General features: G+C 40.6%; 1 protein-coding gene and 1 pseudogene across 3 annotated transcripts in view; one reads left to right on the top strand and one right to left on the bottom strand.

The window, feature by feature from the left end:
- The window catches only part of dync2i1 (dynein 2 intermediate chain 1), a 60,504-nt gene that overhangs the window by 30,997 nt on the left and 1,727 nt on the right, over positions 1–27,780 (top strand). For 2 of the 3 annotated variants that reach the window (XM_078424955.1, XM_078424969.1), the window contains 13 exons: positions 78–189; positions 822–836; positions 963–1,051; positions 2,179–2,305; positions 2,927–3,099; positions 4,881–5,043; positions 8,026–8,136; positions 11,281–11,342; positions 13,536–13,587; positions 15,004–15,061; positions 17,269–17,368; positions 20,262–20,393; positions 23,888–24,111. In XM_078424955.1, the coding sequence (XP_078281081.1) occupies positions 78–189; positions 822–836; positions 963–1,051; positions 2,179–2,305; positions 2,927–3,099; positions 4,881–5,043; positions 8,026–8,136; positions 11,281–11,342; positions 13,536–13,587; positions 15,004–15,061; positions 17,269–17,368; positions 20,262–20,393; positions 23,888–24,111 (1,418 nt within the window). The remainder of the gene's footprint in view (positions 1–77; positions 190–821; positions 837–962; positions 1,052–2,178; positions 2,306–2,926; positions 3,100–4,880; positions 5,044–8,025; positions 8,137–11,280; positions 11,343–13,535; positions 13,588–15,003; positions 15,062–17,268; positions 17,369–20,261; positions 20,394–23,887; positions 24,112–27,780) is intronic. The other variant, XM_078424963.1, reaches the window with a different exon arrangement.
- LOC144610847 (U5 small nuclear ribonucleoprotein 40 kDa protein pseudogene) lies at positions 26,924–27,739 on the bottom strand (annotated as a pseudogene).

Here is a 27,780-nt window from a genome sequence, read left to right on the forward strand (position 1 = left end):
GTTTAAGAACTCCGGTTTTTCATCTAATAATGCCTTATTTTTGTAGTTTTACTTGATTTGTTTTTGTTTGCTTGTAGGCCTTTGTGCAGAGCAATGAAGATGATGTGGACAGAGACATTCAAACAGATGAGATTGAAACAGTTGATAAATGGACGCAACATCCTGGAGAGGGTATCCTGGTGTGTGGCGGTGAGCAGTTTTAAAAATTCTGGACGTTGTAAGTTCTAAGATCTAAGTTTAGAAAGGAACTTGCTTTTGTCTGTTTAACCGTATACGAGTTCTGGCATCTTGACAAAGATTAGTGAGTTTGGTATTCGTATCTTGACCTTGTTATATAATATCTTACATTTTCCTAGCTGCTTTGCTTCTGATTGTGCACTTTTATATGATTGATCAAAAACACAGAATGAAATCTGTGCATCTTAAAAAAAAAAAGTGCATTTGTAGCTTATTTATTAATCCAGTGCACCACTTCGTGGTTTATTCTGCACTGTTCTTAGTTTAAGTGGCATTGATTTTCCTTTACTTTGAAATAAAATTATGCTTATTCATTGGAAAATAGGAGGGAGCGGAAGCATCATGACTATTTTACATTTTGCAGAATTTATTCAACAAAGTAGAATACTACCTGATCCACTGATTACTCCAGCATTTTCTGTCTATCTTATAATAATTAACCTTGGTTAAGCATAAAGTACTTTTTGATATCTTGAGCAAGTAAAAACAAATTATATAAATAGAAATACTGTATTTTTTTGTTGCGAACAACATTCAATAAGGAAAGCAAATTATTATTTGTTACTTTCATGCTTCTTCTTCAGGACTTCACAAACCCGGTGGGTATATTCACTTCCTTTATTCATTGATCTACTCTTATTGATTGCACAAAATTAGGTTAAATCCACCCAAACACAAACTTATTTTTTAATGACATATTAATGCAGTTTTCTTTCTTCAAACAGGGGCAAATATTGATACCTTTTCCTCAGAAACATTGATTAAGAATATTGACTCTCGGAGGCTGACCAACTTCCTAAGATCTGCTTGCCAGGTGTTGCATTTCACTTGTCTAACACCATGCAAAATAAAGTTTTGTATTGTAATTATTTTTGCGGAGACGTCTGCCTATCTATTTCTTTTTAAGTCAAAGTATCTTGCATGTGTAGATATTAATTAACAGTACTTGATTAAAACATGCAAAGTAGATCTTCAGTATAACATGTATTACACAAGTACGTGGAATAGTTTAAATATAACATTGGTCATGTTTGTGATTGGAAAAGAAGCTGTCTCACAAGCTTTCACTCACTGAAATACTAGTTCTTGGCCAATTATTTAAACTAACAACTGATCTTTATTTATGTAAGAATTTTCCTTGTGCAGGACAGCATTTTAGTCTTTGTCTCCTATTTCTTGATCCCTGTTCTCTTTTTATCCATCAATACTCTTCATGATTTCCATTACTTCTATCAGATTTCATGAGGTCTCTAGTTCCAGGGAGAACCACAGTTTCTCCAATCTATCCACATAATTAGAATTTGGCATCTTTGAAATAGTCTGGCATATTTTTTCTGCACATTCTCTAAAGCCTTCACCTCTTTTCTAAAATGTCAGGAAATGGACAAGATATTCCAGTTGTAGTTAAATCAAACATAAAACATAGAAAAGAGCACGGACTGGCCCATCAGCCCATAATGTTTATGTCAAACACAAAGCCAAGTAAAACTAATCTCATCTACTTCACATGATCCATATCCTTCCATTCCCTGTAATCCATGTGCCTATCATAAAGTCTCTTAAAAGCAACTATTACATCCGCCTCCACTACTTCCCCTGGCAGTGTGTTCCAGGCACCCTCCGTGTTAAAAAAAACTTGTCTCACACATCTCCTTTAAACTTTGCCCCTCTTTCCTTGAAGCTATGCCCTCTAGTCTTTCACATCGCCACCCTGTGAGAAAGGTTCTGATTGTGCAAGCTTTCTCTCTATTAATTTTATATACTTCTATCAGAATCAGTGCTTTATTAAGACTTGTTATGACTTCCTTACGTGCGATATTACAATATTATGTACAAATGATGCCAAAATGAATTGTTTGGTCAAATTATTATTGTACAGACCTTCAAATGAGAAAGTTATATATTTGCTGTGAATCTCTAATCACTCTAATATCATGGCAGGTAATTGCAGTGTTGCTTGAAGAAGATCAAGCAGACCAAGCCAGAAATAATATTCAATCAAAAGCAACCAGTTTTTCTGTCAGTGACGGATGCTCTCAGTTGAACACAAAGTTGCCTTTTTTACATGGTAATAAATGGTCTGTGTGGTTCAGTTTAATGCTCTTACAGTCTGCATTGATCTTTCTACACATTTTGTTTTTCTTCTAACAATGCAAGTTGGTTTTAAGAAATATTGTTTTGCTGCTTATTTTTCAAAACTTCCACTTTGAAATGCATACAGATTTATATTTTATTCTTCGTTCATGCTTGTTTTGGCATATTTGCTTCAATATAAGTTCTTGCAAATTTGATGCCCGATTCAGTTAGTTTGTCCAGTAACAATGCCCATCTTCCCTGAGTTACATGGACAATTATTTTCTCAAACGTGATCTTACTTTACGTGAAACATTTATTTAGGCTGTGTCTATTGATAGCTCTTGCGGGGAATGAAAGATTATGAATAATATGTGGGTATAGGAGATTAGTTTAACCTGGCATCATGTTTGATGCAGGCATTGTGTGCCAAAGAGCCTGTTTCTGTGCTTCTATGTACTATTTAAAGCATTACAGCACTAATATTTAGATACATTACATGCAGTAAATGTAGAAAATATATTATTCATTCTATAAGTAATCCCATAATAATATTTTTAAGATTATATTTCAGTAATCCTCTAAATAATAATCCAGTATCTTTGTTTTTTTTTAGGTCGTGAGGTGTTATACTTAAGTTTCTCACGAGTGCAAAGACAAATACTGCTTTCAGTGCACAGCCTTCCTCAAGAGCCTGGCTTGGTCCAGATTGCCAGCTATTACATAATATGTGTTTGGAATATCTGGGAGGCATCGTTTCCTCAGAAAGTCCTCATCTGTGAATCAGAGGTCTGTGAAACTGTAATGTTACTTATGTTTGATGAATCTCTATAAATAATGCATTGATATTTCATACAGTCAATGAGGCGAGCAGACGCTCACATTCTGACCAGTGTGTATTCCTGATCTGGATTCTCATTCCTTAAAGTAGAGGATTATGAGAAATATTACAAAGGACAAGTTTTCTTAATCTGTCTCTTTCTCTCGCTCTCTTTGTAATGTATTTCTTTCCTCTTTTCTTATGACTCTAACTTGATTTGCCATTGAATTCACTACAATGAATCACTATATTTATTTTTATATCCATACATCATATGCCCTATTATTCTAACTGCTCTTTTATTCAAATTGTACTTCTTGAAATTTACAGGGTCAAAGATTTTTGAGGTAAAAGGTTCAGGAAAAAAACTAATTAATTGGATATGAAAAAACCCCTCTCCAGCAAATTCTGGCCCATGGACGGAGACAAATATATTCCTTGTCAGATCGCTTCATGGTTTATCCTTTTAGAGTCATGAAAATTGATCAAATTAATGTTCAGATGAGTGGATTTTCTCCATATTGTACTATTGTTCACTTGTAAAATCCTAAGCATCACCTTTCATAAAGTTTTAACATCATAATCTGAGCAAATTCATTAAAATCCATAATTTCATCTTACATTTTCTCCTGTTCCAAAATTGGAGCCAACTCCACACCTTTCTATTCTCTCCCAAACTGTTAATAATGTTTTCCAAAGCCAGCTAACTGCTCCCTTCCTCTGAGGATTAGAAAGCACATAACACACAAAAAAAAGAATAAATAGAGGTGTCGCCATTCATGCTGCTGGATCAATCTGTTTACATTTATAAGGGATGTTGGCTTAAGAAATCTCTCAATTTATGGCTCGATAGAATAAGTGAAGTTGAATTCAGTAAATTGTACAGATTAGCTTCCCTCAGCATAGTTTGCTTTACTGTCAGGAAAACAAGAATTAATCACTAGCATTTGTGATGGTGCCTGTTATACTTGTGACTTCACTAAATTCACTCCAAGTTACCCACTATTTCAACGTGGAAATGTATTGTTAGAATTTCAGTGTTGCTGGATTTAAATAATGGAATTCCCTATGTTGGTCGTGTAACACAGAACCAGGCTATTTGCCTACTATGCTGACCATCAAGTACCCATCTATTTTAATCCCTTTTTTTAATCAGTATTTGGCTGCAGATTTCCATGCTTGAACACTTGAATTGCCAAGGCGTAAAAGACTGTGGACAATATGCTGGTAAATGGGATTATTATAGATGTATACTCAATGAATGGCTGAAGACCTGTTCATGATTCCATGATTCTAACTGTTCCTTTATTTAACCCTGCCAACAATAAAGCTCCATCAATACATTTTGCAGTCAGAATAGTATGTAACTTGAAGGGGACGTTAATCAAGTCACAAGTATTTTAGGTCAGAGAGGAATAAGTTTCATCAGCTGGACTGCAGAATTTAAGAAAGCCAGTTCGTCAATTGGAAAGATAATTGGGAATGGGTCAGCACTACCCACGTCCTGCAAATTTATTTTAAAAGAGCATGAAGTCTTTATTTACTTTTAATAAGCTTAGTTTGATAAAATTAACATAATTTTCCAGCATTGACCGAACATTACATTTTGCCAGGTCATTCTGTTTGCTATTGCTCCAGTTAAAAGAATACTTTCTGCTTTCCGATGCCAAATCTGTTTTAAATCCAAGTGACAACATTGATAGCTTAGTAAGTAAAGAAAATGCTGATATTTTATGCCATCCCACAACAGGTGCAATGTTGTTGCTTTGGCCCAGGTAACGTATTATCTGTGTTTGCTGGAACGGTGGATGGTTCAATACTGGCTTGGGATCTAAATGAATGCTCCATTATACACCAACATCTTCAGATTGGAGGGCAGGAATGGACACTTAGATTACCAACATTCAGTACTGGTGAGTCAATGATCTAATCGTAATAAAAATAGACTTCTAATGGAAGGTTACAAAAATAATAGATAAGGTAATGCCTGCAGATGTAGTTTACATAAACCTAGAATGTATCTGAGAGTCAAGAGCGTTTTATTGTCAGGAAGGAACTGCAGATGCTGGTATAAACTGAAGATAGACACAATATGCTGGAGCAATTCAGTGGGAGAGGCAGCATCTCTGGAGAGAAGGAATGGGTGACGTTACGGGTCGAGATTGAAGAAGTCTGAAGAGTCCCATACCTTCTCTCCAGAAATGCTGCTTGTCCTGCTCAGTTACTCCAGCATTTTCTGTCCATCATGTTTTATTGTCATATGTTCCACCTATACCTTCTTCTCGATGGCAGGAGTGAAGTGTCAGGGTGGTGTGGATCGTTGATGATGCTGGATGCTATTTTGAGACAGCATTTATAGATCCCTTCGATAGTGGGGAGGTCAGTACACGTGATGGATCGGGGTGTTTATTCACAAAATGCTGGAGTAACTCAGCGGGTCAGGCAGCATCTCAGGAGAGAAGGAATGGGTGATGTTTCGGGTCGAGACCCTTCCTCAGACTCTGAATAAAAATGTGAAAAGCGGCAGATAGACTGTTGGAGCCTGTAGTCCGGGTTGAGTCCGAATTGGGAGGTCTGGAACCGGAGCTGGTCACCCGAGGCAGAAGATGGAGGCGCAGGCACGTTCCAAGAAAGCAGATGTGGCTGTGGTAGTGAGTCTGTGTCAAAATATGGTCGTAGAGCAGGAGGGCAGGAGAAATCACAGAGGGGGAGCAGCGAGAGAGCATGTTGCTAAACTCTCGTCGAAGAGAAGAGGAGAACTTCTTCAAAATAGACATACCTTGAGGAGAAATCGCAGTGGAGCAACAGGTAGTGTAGGAAAATAACTGCAGATGCTGGTACAAATCGAAGGTATTTATTCACAAAATGCTGGAGTAACTCAGCAGGTCAGGCAGCATCTCAAGAGAGAAGGAATGGTTTCGGGTCGAGACCCTTCCTCAGACCCTATGGATCAGGGTGTGGTAAGGTTCCACAAAAAAAGACTGCTACCTCGAGTTAATGCTCATGGATCTGAAGTCAAATAACTGATTTGTAAAGGAAGTAGAATGCAAGAGAATTAGTGTGATAGATCTCTGCTCAAATTGTAACGATCTAACCAGTGATGTCTTGCAAGGATTTGCACATGGATTTCAACTGTTCTTTAAAGAAATTAGCACATTCAGAAACCAACCAAGCTTGCTATAGATGGGATAATAGGGCAGATAGGGACAAAAAATTACAGGGAATCATTCATTTGTAAAGTGAATACACAAGATTAAATGGGTGCTTGATGGTCAGCACGGCTGTCTCAGTGGCTGAAGCACCTGTTTCCAGCTATATTGACTCCAAAACTGAAAACTGGCACATGGGTTTTAATCAAAACTACACCAAGTGGACCCGTTGGACCCAAACCTCTCCTGCATTGGTGCAACACCCACTCCTCTCCCACTCCACTCACCTCCTCCTCCCACCCCTCCCTCCCTCCCCCCCTCCCTCCCTTCTCCCCCTCCCTCCCACTCCATCCCCCTCAACCCCCTTATCATCCCTCCTCCCTCCCTAGGAGATAGATTTAAACTTTAAAATGTGAATAACTTTAAAAATATAACACCAATTTCAATGAAACTTCTTCCATTAGCAACAAAGGGAGGACGGTGAGTAAGGTGGGCCTAAAATTGTCGTGCTATCGTGTACTGTTTTTGCTGTAGTTCAGGAACAAACAAACAAACAAACGAGAGTTTAAGTATATAGGTGTAGATATTACTCAAGAGAGACTGCCAATGCTGGAATTTGAAGCAACGTCGATAAATCCTCGGTCCCCCACCCCTCCATCTCCCCACCGACAGATGCTGCTCAACCTGCTGAGTTCTTCCATCAGATTGCTTGTTTCTTGTACATATCACCAAAATGTAAAGCAGACGTACTATATGTATTCAAAAACATATGTTCAATGTTGTTCTTGGAATCAAAATGAAAAAGAGGTGGGACAGGTTTGGTGTCACTGCAAAGTGGTTTCAAATTTTTAGTGTAAATCAGGTCTCATGAAAAACAAAGGGTTTTTAATTTACCTAATACAGTGCTGTATAAAAAAACTAGGATGTGTGTGTGTGTCTCATCTGCATTTAATTTATGTCTAGTTATTTTTAAAAATTGCTGGCAGCACTGTTTGTAATTTCATTAGACTTTAGAATTACAACGTAGAAACAGGCCCTTCGGCCCACTGACTCCCCGTCGACCAGCGATCACCCCTGTACTTTTGCACTATCTTACACACTGGGGACATTTTGCAATTTACAGAAGCCAATTAACCTAAACTGGAGCACCCAGAGAAAACCCATGTGGACACAGGGAGAACATTCAAACTCCGTACAGACAGCACCCGGGTAGTCAGGATTGAACCAGGGTCTCTGGCACTGCAAGGCAGCAACTCTACCGCTGCAGCACTCTGCCGCCATTTTAAATTGATCAGATTTGTGATGAATGTTGATTGTTCCTGAGGTTTTTTTTCTCATAATTAGAAATTTGGGAGGAGGCTCATGTGGAGGTTGATCAGTGGCATAAAACAATTAGCTAAACAAAAGCCTTGATGCAATGCATAGTTCCTGATGATAAATGCATTCGAAGCAGAATAACCAACATGATGCCTCGTAATAAACTACTTCTCTGATATAACTTTAGTTTAAAAAAAACATAGATTGGTAGCTAAAGTATAGATGAGAACAGACATTAGGTGTTAAAAGTGTATATTGCTAAGTTCACGTTATGAGATACAGTATAACATTGAAGATGGTGTAGCATTCAGCATTGACAAAAATCCTTCAAATGGTATAGCGGGCAAGAGCAGCTATATAAAGCAGCTTGATGCTGTAGATAACAATTCTGTGAAGGCAGGTTTTTATTTAAGTGAATTTTCCTTTCAGATGGGATTCTGACAGCAGTAAATCACTCGTCTGCAGTGAAGGCTATTGATCCAGTATCATCTGCTTCCTATGATAATTGTATTGGGCTTTCACTCTTGACATCCCAACAAGGTAAGCTTTCATTCAGCACTGTAGTCCTTTCATCATTTTCTGTTAAGAACCTTAACTTGGTTTGCTTGACAAACATAATTTATTTTATCTTTCATTGAACATAATTTAATGTTATTGAATATTTTTTAAAGTTCATAAATGATAGGAGCAGAATTAGGCCATTCGGCCCATCAAGTCTACTCCACCATTCAATCATGGCTGATCTATCTCCCTCCTAACCCCATTCTCCTGCCTTATTCCCATAACCCCTGACACCCATACTAATCAAGAATCTATCCATCTCTGCCTTAAAAATATCCATTGACTTGGCCCTCACCGCCTTCTGTGGCAATGAATTCCACAGATTCACCACCCTCTGATTAAAGAAATTCCTCCTCATCTCCTTCCTAAAGGAACGTCTTGTAATTCTGAGGCTATGCCCTCTGGTCCTCGCCTCCCACTCATGGAAACATCCTCTCCACATCCACTCTATCCAGGCCGTTCACTATTCTGTAAGTTTCAATGAGGTCCCCCCTCTTCAGCGAGTAGAGGCCCAGTGCTCATAATATGTTAACCCACTCATTCCTGGGATCATTCTCGTAAACCTCCTCTGGACCTTCTCCAGCACCAGCACATCCTGTCAGATATGGGGCCCAAAATTGCTCACAATACTCCAAATGCGGCCTGACAGCTCCTTGCAGAGCCTCAGCATTACATCCCTGTTTTTGTATTCTCGTCCTCTTGAAATAAATGCTAGCATTGCATTTGCCTTCCTTTTGACCAAATCAAGTAATTCGAGTTTCACTGTACCTTCTTAATTGGTACATGTGACAACAAACTGACCTTTAAACCTTTGAACTTGCAAATTAACTTTTTGGGAATCTTGCGCCAGTCCCTTTGCACCTCCGGTTTCTGGATTTTCTCTCCATTTAGAAAATAGTCTACGCCTTTATTCCTACTACCAAAATGCATGACTCCACACTTTGCTCTGCTGTATTAGAAACATAAAAAATAGATGCAGGAGGAGGCCATTTGGCCCTTCGAGCCAGCACCGCCATTCATTGTGATCATGGCTGATCATCCACAATCAGTAACCTGTGCCTGCCTTCTCCCCAGAACCCTTGATTCCACTAGCCCCTAGAGCTCTATCTAACTCTTTTAAATTCATCCAGTAAATTGGCTTCCACTGCCTTCTGTGGCAGAGAATTCCACAAATTCACAACTCTCTGGGTGAAAAAGTTTCTTCTCACCTCAGTTTTAAATGGCCTCCCCTTTATTCTTAGACTGTGTCCCCTGGTTCTGGACTCCCCCAACATTGGGAACATTCCATCTGCCCATTCTCCCAACCCATCCAAGTCCTTCTGCAGACTCCCTGCTTTCTTTACACTACCTGCCCCTCCACCTATCTTCGTATCATCTGCAAACTTAAAAAAGACTTTCTGATGATTTGCATGTAATTTTCAGTTAAACATGTTTTATATTTTTTCCAAATCTTTATGGCAGCTGAATTGTGCTATTTAATAGCATTGGCTATTTAATGTTGAAACAAGAACTGCAGGTGCTGGTTTACAAAAGAAGACCTAATGTGCTGGAGTAACTCAGTGGGTCAGGCAGCATTTCAGGAGAACATGAATAGGTGACGTTTTGGATCAGGACCTTTCTTTAGACTGATTATAGGGGGAGGGGGAAGACAGCTGGAAGTGAGGAGGGCTAGGACAAACCCTGTAGGTAATATTGATGAGCAAAGATTTTTCATGGCCGATGGTTGGATAAAGGCCAGAGACGAAAAGACAGCTCATACAACAAAAGGATTGAGGAGGTGTGAATTGTGAAGCTAGAGGAAGGAATATAGGTGGAAGGGGAGGGGCAAGGGGAGAGGGATACTTAATAATCAGCTAATTAATAATCAACCTCACCATTGGCAATGATGTAACTAGATTTTCCCATTCCAATTTAGATGAGGCAACTAAAAATTGTTCCATTTCCATCTTCATTCCTGGCCATTGCAATTGGCAGTTCATCTATGTTTAGGAATGTATGCTGTAGTTACCTGCTAGAAGCTACAGATGTATAATGCAAATTGACCACTCGTACGTGTTTTTTTTAATTAGACACTCTCCTTTGATAATTTGCTTGAGTCCAAATTTGCTATCATGGAAATGTGTAGTCTAAACAACACACTCATCTTTCTGTGGCAAGGAAGAAATAATGAGAAACTTTTTCGTTTATCTTAATTTATCTGAAAAGTTTCCTGGTTGCTTGCTTTTAATGCCTTGCTTGTGCTGAATTGATCACAGCCTTGGTTTGTGGTATGGGCTTCACAATTAAGTAGAACCTCTATGTTAGAAAATTACTAAAACTAGCTGATTACTACCCAGCAATCACCGTTATCATTTTCATCATGGATCTCATAGTGATCTAAATATCTGTAATTTGCATTTTTTTTTCCAAAATCACTTGCTTTGTGCATTGAAATAAGATTGGTTTGGCAACAAAACTTTACTAAAAAATAACAATGAAGCTCATTCAAAGTGTGATTAGCATGATCCCATTCTCAGGACAAAGCTGTCTAAATAATAGAATCAAGGGACTACAGATGGTAGCTTACACAAAAGGACACAAAATGCTGGAGTAACTCAGCGGGTCAAACAGCATCACTGGAGAAAAATGGATAGGTGACGTTTCTGAAGAAGGGGCTCGATCCGAAACGTCACCTATCCATATTCTCCAGAGATGCTGCTTGACCCACTGAGTTACTCCAGTACTTTGTGGCCTTCCGTCAAAATGATACCCGTTTCCATGAAAATCCAAGTCTTGTCTCATGGACACCAGCAAAATGCCACAAACTGAAAGTCTGCATTGGTACACCCTGCGTGTAGACCAGAGCTATGAACGTTTGTGACAATCCTGTGCTTGAATAATTTTTTTCATCTCTCGGATGCCTAATGGGGCGAGGAACTGAACAGTCCTCCAGCATATAATGATATTCTGCGTGGGAGAGAAATAAATTAGTTGATAAACAGAAGATAATTCGATCAATTAATTTTTTTGGGGGTTCTTTTGAATTATATTCCGGAAATAATAAACTCAATATATTAACAGATTTTCCTGGATAGTTTTTTTGCTCTCCTGTAATTAATAAAGATTTTATTTTATCTATCTCAGGAAGTTCTGGACTGTCATTTCAGCTGGCATCACTTGATGAAAATGGTTTGCTTAATCTGTGGGTAAGCATAAGATTCCTTGTTAAGTTTTGAATATTTATATTTTAAATTCGAATAGTTATCAGAAAGAAACACACACATCTATTCATAATATCAGCCAGTGAAGTAATTTTATGATTCGGTGTCAAGCACAAAAGAATTTGTTGAGACATCTTTTATTCATATCTGAATATTTATGAAATGACATGCAGAGGAAATTACCATTCTGTATTTTGAGCATTTGGAAATTAATGCAAATCTCAAGTTCAGTAGAGAATTTTTTTCTATGTCTCAGCAAATAAAATATACATCTTATCCCTGTTCCCAAGATTGCATCGCTATCATTCAGAAGGATGATTTATCGTCTTTACAAAGTTGTACAACTCGCATTTGAGTTACACTTGTTAGCAATTTATTTTAACATATAATTCTGTTCTTTCTCTACAATAGTCCAATTTTTTTTCATTTCTTCAAACCACTGTATTAAGTACAAATTCAAATTTGATTTATTGGAACCTATAAAGACATCAATTTTGTAAATGGATTTTCCATGTCCCCCCCACTCCCCCCAAAATAAATTGTCCTTTATGACTTCGAACCTTTGCTGTTGAAGGCACACACTATAAATAATATATAATGGTTATAGCTTTTTAATGATTTGTTTTACTTATGCCTTTGCATTTATTTTGATGAAAACCGGGTATTGTTTAGATAGATATTTAGAATGTGATCATGGTAATCACACTCTGGATGAACTTCATTGGTATTTATAGTTTGGTAAGTTTTCACACCAATCTTATTTAATTTCAGTTCAGAAAGCATACCATTTTAGAAATCAAGTTTGCTGTTCACAGAACACGAGGCAGCATTGCGATACAGCAAGCAATGCTGCTGCCGTAATGTTCTGGTGACATGGGTCCGATACTGACTTCCAGTGAAATCTGTGAAGAGTTTGCTCCTTCTCATAGTGACCATACGGTCTACTCCCAGGTGGTGCTCCAGTTTCCTCCCACATCCCGAAGTCACATTGGTTAGTAGGTTAATTGGCCACTGTAAATTATCCCTAATGCACAAATGGGTGGTGATGTGGAAGAGAAAGTGTTACATAGAAATAAATAAGGAGAGGAAATTGAGGAGATTGCTTTGAGAGCCAGCATTTAGATGGGATTTGAGAAAGATTATTTTCACTAAGAGTTTGCGAAAACCTTTTGTGATGGAGGAGGCTGGTACTCTCATGACATAGAAGTATATAATTGGCATAGAAGATTTGGGCTGAGTGCTGGGAAATGGAATTAGTACAGATAGACACTTAGTGGCTGGCATGGACACTATGGGCTAAAGCACCTGTTTTTGTGCAGTATGACTATTGCTGTGGACTCAGTTGGCCAAATGACCTCATCTCTATTAAAAGGAATTATGAAAAAAATAGAAATATGAATCATTGACAAAATGGAACTCACGCATGAAAAATGAATTACTGCATTAAATATGTAAAAGGGATTAGATAATTGCTTGAAATAACTTTGGTAAGTTTCACCAGTGTTGTAGAAAATTGGCAAAGTTGCAGACAGTGAAGGCAGTGAAGGATACAGCAAGATATAGTTCTGTTACATATATGAAAGGAGTTGGAGCTTAATTGGGGCACGTGTGAGGCGTTGTACTTTGGGAGGTCAAATGTAAGGAAAAAATATACAGTTATTGACAGGCCACCATGCATTTTGACATTAAAATAAGCAGTTTCTTACCTAGCGTATTTGGAGAGCATTCTCAGCCAAGATCATTCAGAGATTGAAAGAAATCTCATCAGTACTGAAATCAACGTTTTGGCAATGGACAATAATTACAGATTTGTGAGTGTCCGCATCCTGACCACCAATGGCAAGATTTACCTGAGACATGTTGGCAGTTTCGGGTGTATATTTCAGGAATTCTTGAACTTCCCTGGGTTTGTATTGATGATTTGATGACTGCGTTCTCCATGGAGTTCAGATGTCCATGTCCAGTACCAGTTTCTTGCAGTTACCTGAGACAATTTGTTTGCACAATATTTGAGCAGCTCCATTCATTTTATTGGAGTAAAACAGCTCTAACAGGAGGTTATTTGTAGGAGTTTGTTTTTTTAAAAGAATTGATTGAATTAAATATATGATATGGGTGTTAGGGTTAGGCTGTTGTGGCATTGAAATGTGCAATGTAAATGCAAATTCTTTCTTTCAGGTTGTGGTTGAACTCCAAAAGGCAGACCTTGCTGGCTCTCTGACTGATTTAGGTGTGTATGAAAGATAATAAAGTAGGGAAACTAATTGAACAGAAAATTGGGTTGAAATGTCACCTTTTGAGCTGGTAGAATTCTTGCCATTGAGTTAAGAAGTCATGGGTTCAAGATCAATTTTTGGATGAGAGTACAATGCTTAGGCTTGCGTTGTAGAATTAAAAATGCAATATTTTATATAAGATGTTAATACCTAACCCCATCTGTCATTATAAGGAAAAGATTCCTTGGCAACATTAAAAAAAAGAGCAACATTTATCCTTGAAGTGATAAAATCAAAAAACATTAAATCTTTTGATTGCACCTTACTAAGTAGTAATTGGTTGCTATATATTTGGTACTTGGTGTTGGTTTATTATTGTCATGTGTACTGAGAAACTGCTATTAAGTAATTGGTGGTAAAATGGTTTGGTGCATCCTGAAACGTGATTTAAATATGTTCATGCTTGTCTGAAGGACATCAAACATTGAATTACTGAGTGAGGGAGCAAAACGGAAAAAAGGAGGATGGTTGGGGAAAGATAGACACAAAAAGCTGGAGTAACTCAGCGGGTCAGTCAGCATCTCTGGAGAAAAGGAATAGGTGACGCTTTGGGTCGAGATCATTCTCTTGACCCGAAACGTCACCTATTCCTTTTTTCCAGAGATGCTGTCTGACCCGCTGCGTAACTCCAGCTTTTTGTGTCTATCTTTGGTTTAAACCAGCATCTGCAGTTCCTTCCTACACACAGGGTTGGGACAGATTGTCCAAAAAGGGGATTTGATTACCATGTTTTGAGGAAATGAGGCTTATATGGTTGGTAATGAAAAGTAGAACACTGACTGAACACTCAGTGGAGTAGAGAACAAAGACTCTAAAGTTGGAGAAATGAAGAGTAAATTCAGGAATGTAAGATAGTATGGTGAGGTAATGAAAGAACTTAATATAAAGGATAAAAATCCAGCTCAATCTAGGCAGTCATTTCAATATAGGGAGGGTGAAAGCACATAACATAATGCCGATGAAGATATAATCTACATTTATTCAGCCGCAATTAGGAAAGGAGGACCAAAATACAATTTTGAAGTAAGAATATGGCTTCAATTTTACCGATTAAGCCAGGTGGCATTTTTGCTCATCCAGATCCTGATGCTGGATAGTGCAAAAATAATCTTTCGACTGATACTGCTGGCAAGAGTCATATGGAAAGTAGGTGGGAGAGAGGGAAAATGGAAGATTACACCTGTTTCCCTCATCCAGCAAGACGGAGGAATCAGAGAAGAATTTAAGGGATTCATTGATGGTGAAGAAAATAAGTTGGGGTGTCATCTAAGTTCTTATGGAAAATCTTGAGCTATTGGCTGGTTATTGCTTCATTATAATTGTACTATAAATTAGATATAAGTGGGTTAAATTCATCTTTTTAATTTAAGGACTGATTCCTGGTGGAAAGATGAAGTTGATCCACAGCTCTTCCATTGATGTAACCAGGTAAAACTGTGCAGTACAATGTTAAGGTGGTCTGATTGTGCAAATGCTAGTGATTTATTTTGTGTATTCTACCATGCTATGGGCCAAAGACCCATTGAGTATTGGCACAAAGGGTGTTGAAGTCAAATGTAGACCACTCAAAAGCTTCTGTGATTGCAGAAAGCTGTAGAAAAAAACAGATTTGGAGATCTTATTGCATGATAAACAAAATCTATTGCAGAAGTGTAGACGGTAGTTAGAACATGAAACATAACAGGGACAAGCCCTCTGGCTGATTAAGACTGTACCGAACCTAATGCCAAGTTAAACTAATCTCCTCTGCCTGCATGTGATTTATATCCCTTCATTCCATATCCATGTGCTTTTCTAAAAGTCTCTTAAATACCGCCATTGTATCTGCTTCTATCATCACCCTTGGCAGCACATTCCAGGCATCTGCCACTCTCTGTGTTGTAAAACCTTGTAAGAAACTTGATAGAACAAATAAGGGAACCTTAGGGACTGTTGGTCCTTATTTCAAGGGGATTGGATAGAAAATTAGGAAAGTGTTACTGCTCTTGTATAAGACACAAGTAACATTTTTTCCTCCATTTAGAGAAAGGTATTATTTTTCTGTAGGAAGAAACTGCAGATGCAGAAACTGCAGATCTTTAAACCAAAGATAAACACAAATAGCTGGAGAATCAGACAGATTCAGACAGCATCTCTAGAGAAAAGGAATAGGTGACATTTAGGGAGACACTTCTTCAGACTATTTTGTTGGACACAGTTCAGAGAATGGAGTGTTTTTCCTAAAAGGAAAAATTAAATCGGTTGGGAATCTTTCATTAGGGTAGATTGGTGACCTCGAGGAAAGGGAGTAGGCAGAGAGTACAGGGGACCCTCTGTGGTCATTCCCTTTCAAAACACCTATGCCCTTTTGGATACTGTTGATAGGGATGACCCGTCAGGGGTGAACATCATTAGCTGCACAGTGGCTGCAAATTAGGGTGGTTGGATTGGTTGATGGTTAGTCAAAGGCCTGGAGATGAAGAACCAAAAGTTGGGAGATAAGGAGGGAAGAGGTGTGAAATGTGAAGCCAGAAGAAGGGATATAGGTGGAAAGGGACAGGGGGAAGATGAAAGTTGGGCAGAATTGTGGGAAGAATGGGTGCATATCCATATGGGGCACAGGGAAGAGGGGACAGGAAAGAAGGGGGGGGGGTGTTTGTTGTTTAGTTACCTAAAATTGGACAATTCACTGTTCATACCATTGGGTTGTAGGCTACCTAAGTGGAATATATGGTGCTCCAATCAAACCCCCCTCACCTATATCCACCTATCACTTGCCCGACTCTCTCCTGCCCCATATCTCTTCCAGCATTTTGCCCCCTACAGCAATCAGTCCGATGAAGGGCCCCAACACGAAACGTTGTCTTTTCTTCTCCAGAGAAGCCTGTGACCCACTGAGTTACTTCCTACATCATTTCTAAAGCAGGTTTTAGTTTGCTGAGTAAAGACAGATGGAAGATAATTATCTAGTAACTCATTATTCTATGTTACTGACTTCTTGAAATAATTTTTAATTGGACCAATCTATACATTTCACCAACAGCTTACTACATGTACAGATGAATAATCTTTTGCTGTTCTTAACATTTTGTTTGGTGTTTCTCATAGTGATTTATCATCTGCTTTAATTCATATGGTTATCCAGTCCTCTTATCTGCTGAATTCCTCGTATCTATGGAAAGCTTCTTGCTTATCCTTTGGAGTTTTTTTTAATATATTTGTCTTAACCACATTGTTATCTAATCCTGCATCTATTTTAGATTGATTATTTATTTCCTATTTTGATTTCGAAAGACAACAAAATAAGGTATTTTTACTTGCTTAGATTGAAAAGAAATGAAGCCGATCATTGCAACAGATTGTGCATGAGAAGTATTGGCATTTTATGAATGGCAGTTTGAGAGTTTGCGTCTGAAGTGCATTGATTTAAAAATGAATACATACCCACACATTTAACTTGTTGGATTTAGATCGTGTAGTTCTTTAGCATCATATAATGGCATTTTGATGATAGTCTTTTGGTGTACCTTTGTACCATTTGGTTAATAAGGAGCCTTATTGGCACAAAATGTAATGTTTCTGTTGTTTCACACAAACCACAATTTTCACATGCCAACTTTATTGGTCTCTCTATTTTTTCATTTGGTTTCGATCAGCTTTTTCCCCAAAAATCTGATGCAGATGGGATGTCCTCGGACCCTGAGTATCAAGTTTCTGCCATCAGATCCTAATCATTTCTTTATTGGAACAGATATTGTGAGTAATGATTTGTTTTGCAAAACTGATGGAATTGCAGGTATAGTTATCATGCTCCATTTGGTTTCCCTCGCGTTAAAAATAGAACAGATTAAAATATGCCACAAGCAATGGCAGGCAAAGTGAGGTGCTAACCTGATGAATCTACAGTACAAAACTATAATCTTGTTGAATAGTAGAAGCAGCATGTTATGAACAGAAACTGCTAGTAATGCACAACAGGCTGGTAGCATCAATTTGACTTTAAAGGTATGTTAACGCCTCACCCTGCCATGAAGAGTGGTGAATATCTAAACTATTTATGGAAGGATGGTGCAGGAAACAAACTTTTTCCATTTTGTCTTGGCACACCTGACAGTAACTACCTAGTACGTATATTCTCTTATTAAACATCGCAGAAATCAGTAAAGTGGCAAAAATTAGGAAACTACCTTTAGCTGAAAGGTCACCCATTTTGGCCTCCTCCTAATGTCCTTAACAATTGTGATCACAGATATCAGTCATTTGACTCACTCCATGCCTTGTAAAGAAGGAATTGAAAGCACCGGAAATAAAGGCGACTAGCCTAAGAAACACTATGCCTATATTGCTGGCAACCTGTGCTCCAGATCTAGCTGAATAGATAAGCAGTACAAACTACAGTGTTAACACCTACCCTGTAATGTGGAAAGTTATTCAATGTATTCTGTTGCCAAAAATCAGAACAAATTACATCTGGCCAATATCCAGTTTATTAAACTCCAGTTTGTGGAGTCATTTAAGTTCCTTGGAACCAGGGACCTTAAATGGGGGGCCACCAACGACTCCACAGTCAAAAAGGCCCAACAGAGGATGTATTTCCTGTGGCAACTGAGGAAACACAATCTGCCACAGGCAATGATGGTCAAATTCTATACTGCTATCATTGAGTCCGTCCTCGCCTTCTCCATCATGGTCTGGTTTGGCTCAGCCACCAAGCACGACATCCGGAGGCTGCAACGGATCGTTCGCACAGCTGAGAAGGTTGTTGGCTGCAACCTTCCCCTCCATTGACGAACTGTGCACTGCAAGGGCCAGGAAGCGAGCGGGCAAGATCATCTCTGACCCCTCTCACCCTGGCCACAAACTCTTTGAAGTACTTCCCTCTGGAAGGCGACTCCGGACTGTCAAAGCAGCCACAGCCAGACATAAAAACAGCTTTTTTTTCCCACGAGTGATAGTTCTACTCAATAACCAAAGTCTGTAGTCTCTTTTTTTGCTCTGGTTTATTTTCACCTACATGTTTAGACCGTAATGGTGTATCATTATTGTGTTGATGTTTATACTTTATTCTTAATTGTTAATTGTATGTTTGTGTTGTCATTTGTGAGCGGAGCACCAAGGCACATTCCTTGTATATGCACATACTTGGCCAATAAACTCATTCATTCATTCATTCATTCATTCATTCATTCATTCATTATTAGTCACTGGGAAAGTGTTGGAAGGCATTAGTGACTCTGCTTTCAAATAGAGCTTTCTTGTCAATTCATTGATGCTTGGTTTGGCTATTGCTAGACCAACCACATGTTCACATCACATTTCCTAGTCCAAACAAGGCAAAGAAGTGAGATAAGGTTAGCTGATTTTTTACTCTGGGAGCAAGAAGCCCTAATGAAACTAATGTCAATGGAAATTAAGGGTAAAACTCTCTAATATTTGCAGTCAGGTCTATTATAAAGGAATGGCTTTTGTTGTTGGAGATCATAGATTGGAGCTGCAAGACCTTTTTTGTTCATATGGATGCTAGTTTAGATTTCGCATTTGCTGTTTCAAATCTCTGATATTATGTGATTTTATCCTTTCTCCTCAAATGCAGCAGCTAACTTTATTTTATACAGTGAGCCATCCAAACATAGAAGATTACAGCTCAGGAACAGGTCCTACAGCCCATGATGTTTATGCCGAACATGTTACTGAGTTAAACTAATCTTATCTGCCTGCACATGATCCATATCGCTCTATTTCCAACATATCCATGTGCCTGACTAAAAACATCTAAAATGGCACCATTGTACCTGCTTCCACCACCAATACTGGCAGCACATTCCAGGCACCTACCATTCTCTGTGTAAAAAAAAATCTTCTTTAAACTTTCCCCTTTTGACCTTAAAGCTATATATACCCTCTAGTCTTTGACATTTCCATCCTGGGGAAAAAAAGTTCTGTCTATGCCTCTCATACTATTATATAAGGTCTCCTCTCAACCTCCGACACTCTAGAGAAAACAATCCATATTTGTCCAATCTTTCATGGTAGCTAATACTCTCTAATCACGGCAGCATACTGGTAAACTTCTGTACCCTCCAAAGCCTCGACCTTTTTCATCTTTTGCCAGATCCAGTACCATAAAAGTTGGAAAGGGTCATAACCTTTGATAATTGGATGTCTCTTTTACCCTTCTGGTTTCAACTTCTTCTCTCAATTTTGGCTCTAGTCCAATTTCCTTATGCTGTCCTTAGGAATAATCATAGCTTCACCCCTATCCCCTGTCGCCAAGAAGTTTGTATTTTAATCCCTGCCATAATTCCACTTAAGACAGTAATGTTGAGCATCCTTCTCGAATCACTAAAGTCCTTTGGGTGAAGTTGCGTGAAATGATGCTTCTTAGTTTCACTTGTGTTATTGTGAAGCATTGCTGTAGACCCCACATGAATCATGGATAGGCCTCCCTTTTTGTAGAGTGAGTAATGTAATCATTGTTCCATGCTCACTCTGGTCCCCTCCCTGACCTTTTCTCCTGGAAATGTTTTCAGATCTATTTTGACATTCAATGGAAAGGGAGATTTTGTTCTACCAAATATAATTGTTTAAATAAAGTTGAAATCACTACTGATTATAACAGTCAATGTAATCATTTCTATTCTTTTAACAGGGTGTTGTGAGCCACGGTACACGTCATGGCTTGCAAGCAACTCCTAGACTGTACAGACCTCAGACAAGTGGTGCCAGACCTATTCAAGTCACTTGTATTGACTTCTGTAACTTTGAAAAAACAATGTTCTTGGTAAGAACACCATCAGTCTTGGTTTGATACCTATCAAATGCATTATTTGTCTTTGACTTTACATTCAAGGATTGTTTTCCTTTCCCCTCTCCTCGGTGGAATCAGATGCGGAGGGGATGATGGGCAGGTGGAACCAGTTGGGGGAAGGAGGGTGGGACAGAGGCTAGTAACGCCGCAGCGAGACTCCTGACGGGTACCCGTAAAAGGGACCACTTCACCCCGATTCTGGCCTCTCTTCACTGGCTCCCAGTACAGTACAGAATCAACTTCAAGCTCCTATTCACATACAAAGCCCTAAACGGGCTTGCCCCCCCCCCCCCCCCATATCAAAAATCTTCTAACCCACCACTCTATCTCCAGGTCCCTCAGGTCGGCCGACTTGGGGCCACTGACTATCCCGCAGTCTAGGCTTAAGCTCAGGGGTGATCGCGCTTTTGCAGTTGCAGCTCCTAGACTGGAACAACATCCCTCTCCCCATCAGAACTGCCCTCTCCATCGACTCCTTTAAGTCCAGGCTCAAAACCTATTTCTACTCCCTAGCGTTTGAGGCCCTCTGAGGGGGCGATGTGAACTGTTTATGTATGTGCTGTTATGTTTGTGTGCCATTGTATGTTCGTTCTTAGTACCTGAACTGATGTACAGCACTTTGGTCAACGTGGGTTGTTTTTAAATGTGCTATACAAATAAAATTGACTTGACTTGACTAGTAGGTAATGTGTGGAACCAGACAGGGAGGGAATGATAGGAAGATGGTAGCGGGTGGGGAGAAGGAGAGATGAACAAAGGAAGAAGAAAACTCGGTGGATAGGTGAGTGAGTGTGTGGAGAGGATAACACCGGGGGCCGTGGGTTACATGAAATTGGAAAATTGAAATGTCTGCTTACCTGAAAGGGCTCCTCATGTCTCTGGATGGTGGTGAAGTGATAGCTGTTACACTTCGTATAGGTGGATGGAAAGGTGCTAGGGGATGGGGAGGATTGAGCAGATCAGAGAGTGGTCCCCAGAGTCATAGAGTTGCACAGCAGGGAAACAGGCCCTTTGGCCCACCTTGTTCATTCATACCAAGTTGGCATATTGGGCTAGACCTATTTCCTGCATTTGGCCCATAGCTCTTTAAACCCTTCCTAACCATATAGCTGTCCGAATGTTTATTAAAAGACATAATTGTATGTACCTCTATAGCTTCTTCTGGCAGCTCATTCTAGATATGGACTACTGTCTCATTAGGAAGGTTGCCCCAGACATCCCTTTTAAATCTCTCCCCTCTCACCATAAGCTTATGCCCTATAGTTTTAGAATCCTCTACCTGGGAAGAAGATTGTGAGCGTTCACTTTATCCATAACCCTCATGATCTTGTACAACTCAATAAGGTCACTCCTCAGCCTATCCAATGGCCGAGCCTATCCAACCTCTCCTTATAACTCAATCCCACAAGCCCAGGCAACATCCTGGTGAATTTCTTCCCAGCCCTTTCCAGCTTAATGACATCTTTTCTCCAGCTGGTCGACCAGAACTGCACACACTACTCCATGTGGTCTCATCAACAACTTGCAATTTAGACTATAGAGACACAACGTGGAAACAGGCCTTTCGGCCCACCGAGTCTGCGCCAACCAGCGATCACCCTGTACGGTAACCAGGGACAATTTTACAACTTGCTGAAGCCAATGAACCTACAAACCTGTACATCTTTGGCGTGTGTGAGGAAACCGGAGCAGCCGGAGAAAACTTACACGGTCACAGGGAGAACGTACAAACTCCATACAGAAAGCATCAGTAGTCAGGATTGAACCTGGTCTCTCGCGCTGTAAGGCAGCAACTCTACCGATGCACCACTGTGCTGTCCTAGAGAAAGAAGAGTACAGTTGATGTTCCAGAGGTTCATCTACACCTCTTCCAACCTGGTCTACTGCATTTTGTGCTCATGAAGTGACTTCCCCAACATTGGCAAAACCAGGCTACCACTTTGTGGAGCACCTGTGCTTTGTCCACAGTGGGCAATTTCAGTCTTAGGCTACGAGTTCAGCACAGTCATGCAGCTGGTAGAGTTGCTGCCCCACAGTGCCAGAGACCCAGATGTGATCCTGACCTCGGGTGCTGTTCTTGTGGACTTTTCTCCCTGTGTGACCATGTGGATTTCGTCCAGGTTCTCCGGTGCTCCAGTTTCTTCCCACATCCCAAAGACATGCAGGTTTGAGGTTAATTTGCCTCTGTAAATTATCCCCGAGTTTGTAGGGAATGCCATAATACTGAACTAGTGTGAAAGGGTTATCTATAGTCGGTATGCCGAAGGGCCTATTTCCAAGCTGCATCTCTGAAACGAGAGAGTGAGTACTGAATAATGTTATTTTAACTCTCCTTCTCACTCCCCCATCAACCTATCTGTTCTTGGCTTTCTAAAATACTAGAGAGCCAAACGCAACTGACACAAATAACATCTCATATTCTGCTTGGGCAGCTTACAACCCAGTTGTATGAACATTGTTCTTTCCAGTTTCAGCTAACCCATATCCCCAGTGTTCTCCTTCCACGTACACACACTTGCCCACCTAGTCATCTTCTCCCTTTGTTCACCTGTCCCTTCTCTCTCATCCCTCCATCTGCTCATTGCAGTCAAAACCTTTTTCCTATCAGGGTGGAAATATCAAAGACCAGAGGGCACAGCTTTAAAGTAAGAGGGGCAGGTTTAAAAGTAATGCATGGGGCAAGTTTTTTTACAGAATGGTGGGAGCCTGGAGCAAGCTGCCAGTGGTGGTGGTAGAGGCAGATACAATAATGGCATTTATGAGGCTTGTTGACAGGCACATTAAAATGCAAGGATTGGAGAGATATGGGCCATGTGCAGGCAGATTAAATTAGTTTATCTGGGCATAATCTCGGGCACATATATGGTGGGGTGAAGAGCCTGTTCCTGCACTCTACTGTTCTAGGTTCTACATGTCCTCTACTGTTCTAGGTTCGCCATGTTCTCTACTGTTCTACTGTTCTAGGTTCTACATGTCCTATCCCTTCTGCATCTGGTTTCCACCAGCACCCACCCCTCTGCTTCTACTGCTATATCTTTCTTCTTTTCATTCAATCCAGATATAGTGTCTCTTCCCGAAACATCAACTTGCATCTTTTGCCTCCACAGATGCTGCTTGACCCACTGAGTTCTTCCAGTGTTCTGCTTTTTATTCCAGTTTCCAGCATCTGCGGTCTCTTTTGTCATTAAGCTGAGGATAATTCTTTGCAAGCTGGGAAAGCTAATATTGATTTTAATGGTTGTTAAATATCTCCGACATTCAGAAACTAATCGACATTCAAATAACTATGCTCTCATAATTTAGACCAGAATCACTGACAAAAACCCTGTGAAGTCTAACTCTTTGAAAAGCAAGGAGTCATGTGACAGAAAGTGTAACCCCAAGTAAGGGACACTTAAAAAATGTTTTAGATTGTTATTTAAAGTTTTAGTTGTTTAAAAGCCTGTGTCTGTCATGTTGTCTTGCAGGCTGGGTGTTCAGATGGAACGATTAGACTGCACTCGGTGACAAATGAATGGCCCATTTTGCAGTGGAATGAAAGTACAAAGGGCAGTCCAATCCAGAGCGTGGCGTGGGCATTAACACGGCCTGGCATGTTTTTTGTCCTCGACGCGGCATCTCATGTATTTGTGTGGGACTTAATGCAAGATGTTTCCAAACCTGTCGCAGAGGAGAGTCTTCAGTCTGATAGGTGAGTAGAACGATTCTAGTAAGGAGAAGCCATTGCTGTGATTTTTCTAGTAAACATTGCACTGTAAATATTCTGTTGTTGCATAAAGTTTGCCTTGCCTTTCAATAAGATAAAGGGTGATTTGGTCATTGGCCTCAACTTTGTTTCCTGCCTGGTTGGTGCAAACCTCCATCTCCCTAAAGTTTGCAACAGAGTCTTTCATAAGCAGATTGAATGGAGTTGGCAAAACAATCCTCAAAGAAAATCTCAAAAGATAATAGATTTGTTGCAGACTGATGGGCCTCCTCAAGTTTATGATGTTGGTCTTAAGGTCACAAGTGATAGGAGTAGAATTAGGCCATTCGGCCCATCAAGTCTACTCCGCCATTCAATCATGGCTGATCGATCTCTCCCTCCTAACCCTATTCTCCTGCCTTCTCATAACTTCTGACAATGTTGGCAGGACTTGAGGAATATGAGAAGCAGATGGATGCTTTCGTAAAAAGTTAGTTACAACAAAAACTGCTGGAAATCTGAACAAAGAATGGAAAATTGGGAAGAACGTAGTGTGCCAGGCAATATCTTTGCAGAGAGAAACAGAGTAAATGTTTCAGGCCGACAACCTTCCAATAGACTGATAAAAGTCTAAAGAAGGGTCCCGATCCAAAGCATCGCCTGTTCATTCGCTCCACAGATACTGCGTGACGAGTTGAGTTCTTTCAACACTTTGTCTTGTCCTCATGATTCCAGCATCTGCAGTTTCTTGTGTCTCCAACCTTCCAAAAGAACAAGTTTAAGGTAACGTGTAAAATGCAGGGAGAGGGAAAAAGATGGAAGATGGCAGTGATAGGATGGAAAGCAGGAAGGGTGAAATGACAGAAGTGATGGCGACTCAGAGTTCCAGTGGGCCAGTTTGATCCTAACTTTGACTGCTGCCCACATGGGATTTGTATGTTCTCCCTATGGTCACCTAAGGTACCTGGCACCCATATCCGATATTGGCAGGTTAATTGGCTGCCGTAAATTGCCTCTGGTGTTAGTGGATGGCAGGAGAATCAGGGAAGAGTTGATGGACAATTGAATGAGCAAAGACAACCGACAAGGGTGGTGCAGTGGTAGGGTTGTGCCTTACAGTGCCAGAGACCCAAGTTCAATCCTGACTACGGGTGCTGTCTGTACGGAGTTTGTACGTTCTCCCTGTGACCGCGTGGGTTTTCTCCTAGTGCTCCGGTTTCCTCCCACATTCCAATGTCGTAGGTTTGTAGGTTAATTGACTTCTTTAAATTGTTCCTAGTGTGTAGGATAGAACTAATGTACGGGTGATTGTTGGTTGTCGCGGACCCGGTGGGTTGAAGGGCCTGGTTCCATGCTTTGTGCCTTAACTAAACTAAACTAAGATCATGGCTCATCTCCCATTTTAGTACCGTTTTTCTATTAACTCCATAATTCCTTGATTCCTTTAATATCTAAAAATGTAAACTAAACTAAGCTAATCTAAACTAAAATGAATAAGAGGGGGATTGAGAATGAAGGAATTGTTCTGCGATCTGGCATAGATTTGATGATGGGTAACTGGAAGCTTGGGCCCCGATATCTGGAGTCGACAAAAGTGCTGTACAAGGAGAAGACCAAATCTGTGTTTATCTCCTTTTAAGGCAGGGGACAAATTGAAACAAAAACTACTGATCGTCTTACGTGAGAAACAGAAAATGCTTTCCACAGATGCTGCATGACCTGCTGAATGTTTCCAGCATTTCCTGCTCTTATTTCGGGTGGAATACAGCTTCTTCTTGAGAGGGCGGTGTTGAGGCCCCGCGGATTGAGAAGTATAGGGAGGCTGTTGCACCTTCTGCAATTGCTCTGGAAGGTACTGTGAAAGGAGAAGGCGAATGTTGGTGGTAATTGACTTGTGAACTAGTGAATGGGGTCATTTCATGAAATCAAATCTATGGGATTCAACATCTCTAAAAGTTGTCATTAACTGTTCAAGTTTGAGGATAACACGCAGATTTCTGAATACTAGGGAGCATTAGTTTATGGGGAATGGGCAGGAAAGTGGAATTGATGCATTGAGTCCCTGTTACAAGGGAACTCATCTGTTTACAAATCAGATTTATTGGTAAGAGAGAGAACAAAAACAATACTTGGTATGCACGGGGTCCATTTTACAGCAGCACACCTCTCTCTCTCTGCCTCCGTCCGCGGCGCTGATCGCGACTCAGCCCGTCGGTGAATCCCTCTCGGACATGAACTACCTCATGGCTTACCGGCGCCTGCCTTTTGTACAGGCAGGAATCAGCCATTTGAAATAACCGCCGGTAAGTCATGGCCAATAGCGCTGCTCCCAAATTCAAACTGCACCCAATGGCAAGGGTCTGCATCCCAGCAAGCCCCCCCCCCCCCCCCCTCCCTTTGGAACCAAGGTGCTACCGGCCACAGACTGGCGCATAAAGCGATACACACAGCGCGACAGACTTGGCGCGCAAAGGTAATACACACACGCTACAGACTTGGCGCGCAACAGTTTAAACAGAGCACTGTCGGCTTAGCATGTGGGGATTTAAACAAAGCGCTGTCGGCCGCAGCGCTATGGGTTATAAATATGGCATTACTGGCCACAACGCTGTGGGACCTAAACATAGCGCTATAGCCGCAGTGCTATGGGTCACAGACTGTTTGAGCAACATTCCACCCCCCGAACAGTTTGGTTACCGTCACATCTGACCTGCAGGCGTTAGCTCGTTCTATCCAGCCCACAGACCTTTAGTACATTCCACGCGGTTGTGGTGCTAATCCGCACATACAACGTCATGTCCCCAGTGCACCACTGTTGTCAACCAGCCTCCAAACATCCCAAAAGGCCACCATCCTCCCGGGGGATTGTAGTCATGGTATTGTTCTCCGACCTTTCTAATCTTCCCCACGGCTTCCCAGATGTGGTTAGCGAGGGGGTGATGTTCTCTTTTACCCCACTCAGGGTCAAACCAGTCACCGAGTCTGTATGACCACGCATGGTATAAATTAACTTGTTTTGTCGGAGGTCCCAAACCTTTATCGTCATCAATACCACCAGAGATAATCTGATCTCGTGTCATTAAACGTTGTTGCCAGTACTTGGTACGTGTTTTGAAACGTACGGATTGTAGCCTTCTTTCAAATGTCCCTTAGCTTCACTATTTTGTCATGGCTTCCTGTACAGACCAACTGTGGTCCCCGTCGGGCTGGGTAACATGAATTCACAAAGGATGTGTGACCTTTAAGTCTCATGATTCTTTCTCCCGTTTCACTGTCCCACACTGCTCCAGTTTTGTCTGATGATGCTGGAAAAAGCATGCTGCCATCTGTGTTATAATGCAATTCCATCTCTGCTCCACTGTGACCTTTAAATGTAGCATCATTATTACAGTCGCCATGTAAATTCCAAAACAATACGAGTTGATCAAACCCTGCAGATGCCAGTGTTGATTCATTCAGGGTAAATTTACAATAAACCTCCCTCATGACCCGTTAGAGGAGCTTGAAGACTCGAGATTCTTGGTCCTGCCTGCCGCAGGATCTACTGCGGGCTCCCCTGCACCGCCTGCTGTGGGCTCCCCTGCACCGAGGGCAGCAGCGTGTTGCGGGGGCGCTTGGCCTGCACCAGCGCCATCTCGTTTGCTATTTCTTTTTACCAAACAATTTCTATTCTAT

The sequence above is a fragment of the Rhinoraja longicauda genome, chromosome 2, assembly GCF_053455715.1.
Source record: "Rhinoraja longicauda isolate Sanriku21f chromosome 2, sRhiLon1.1, whole genome shotgun sequence".
Lineage (NCBI taxonomy): Eukaryota > Metazoa > Chordata > Chondrichthyes > Rajiformes > Arhynchobatidae > Rhinoraja > Rhinoraja longicauda.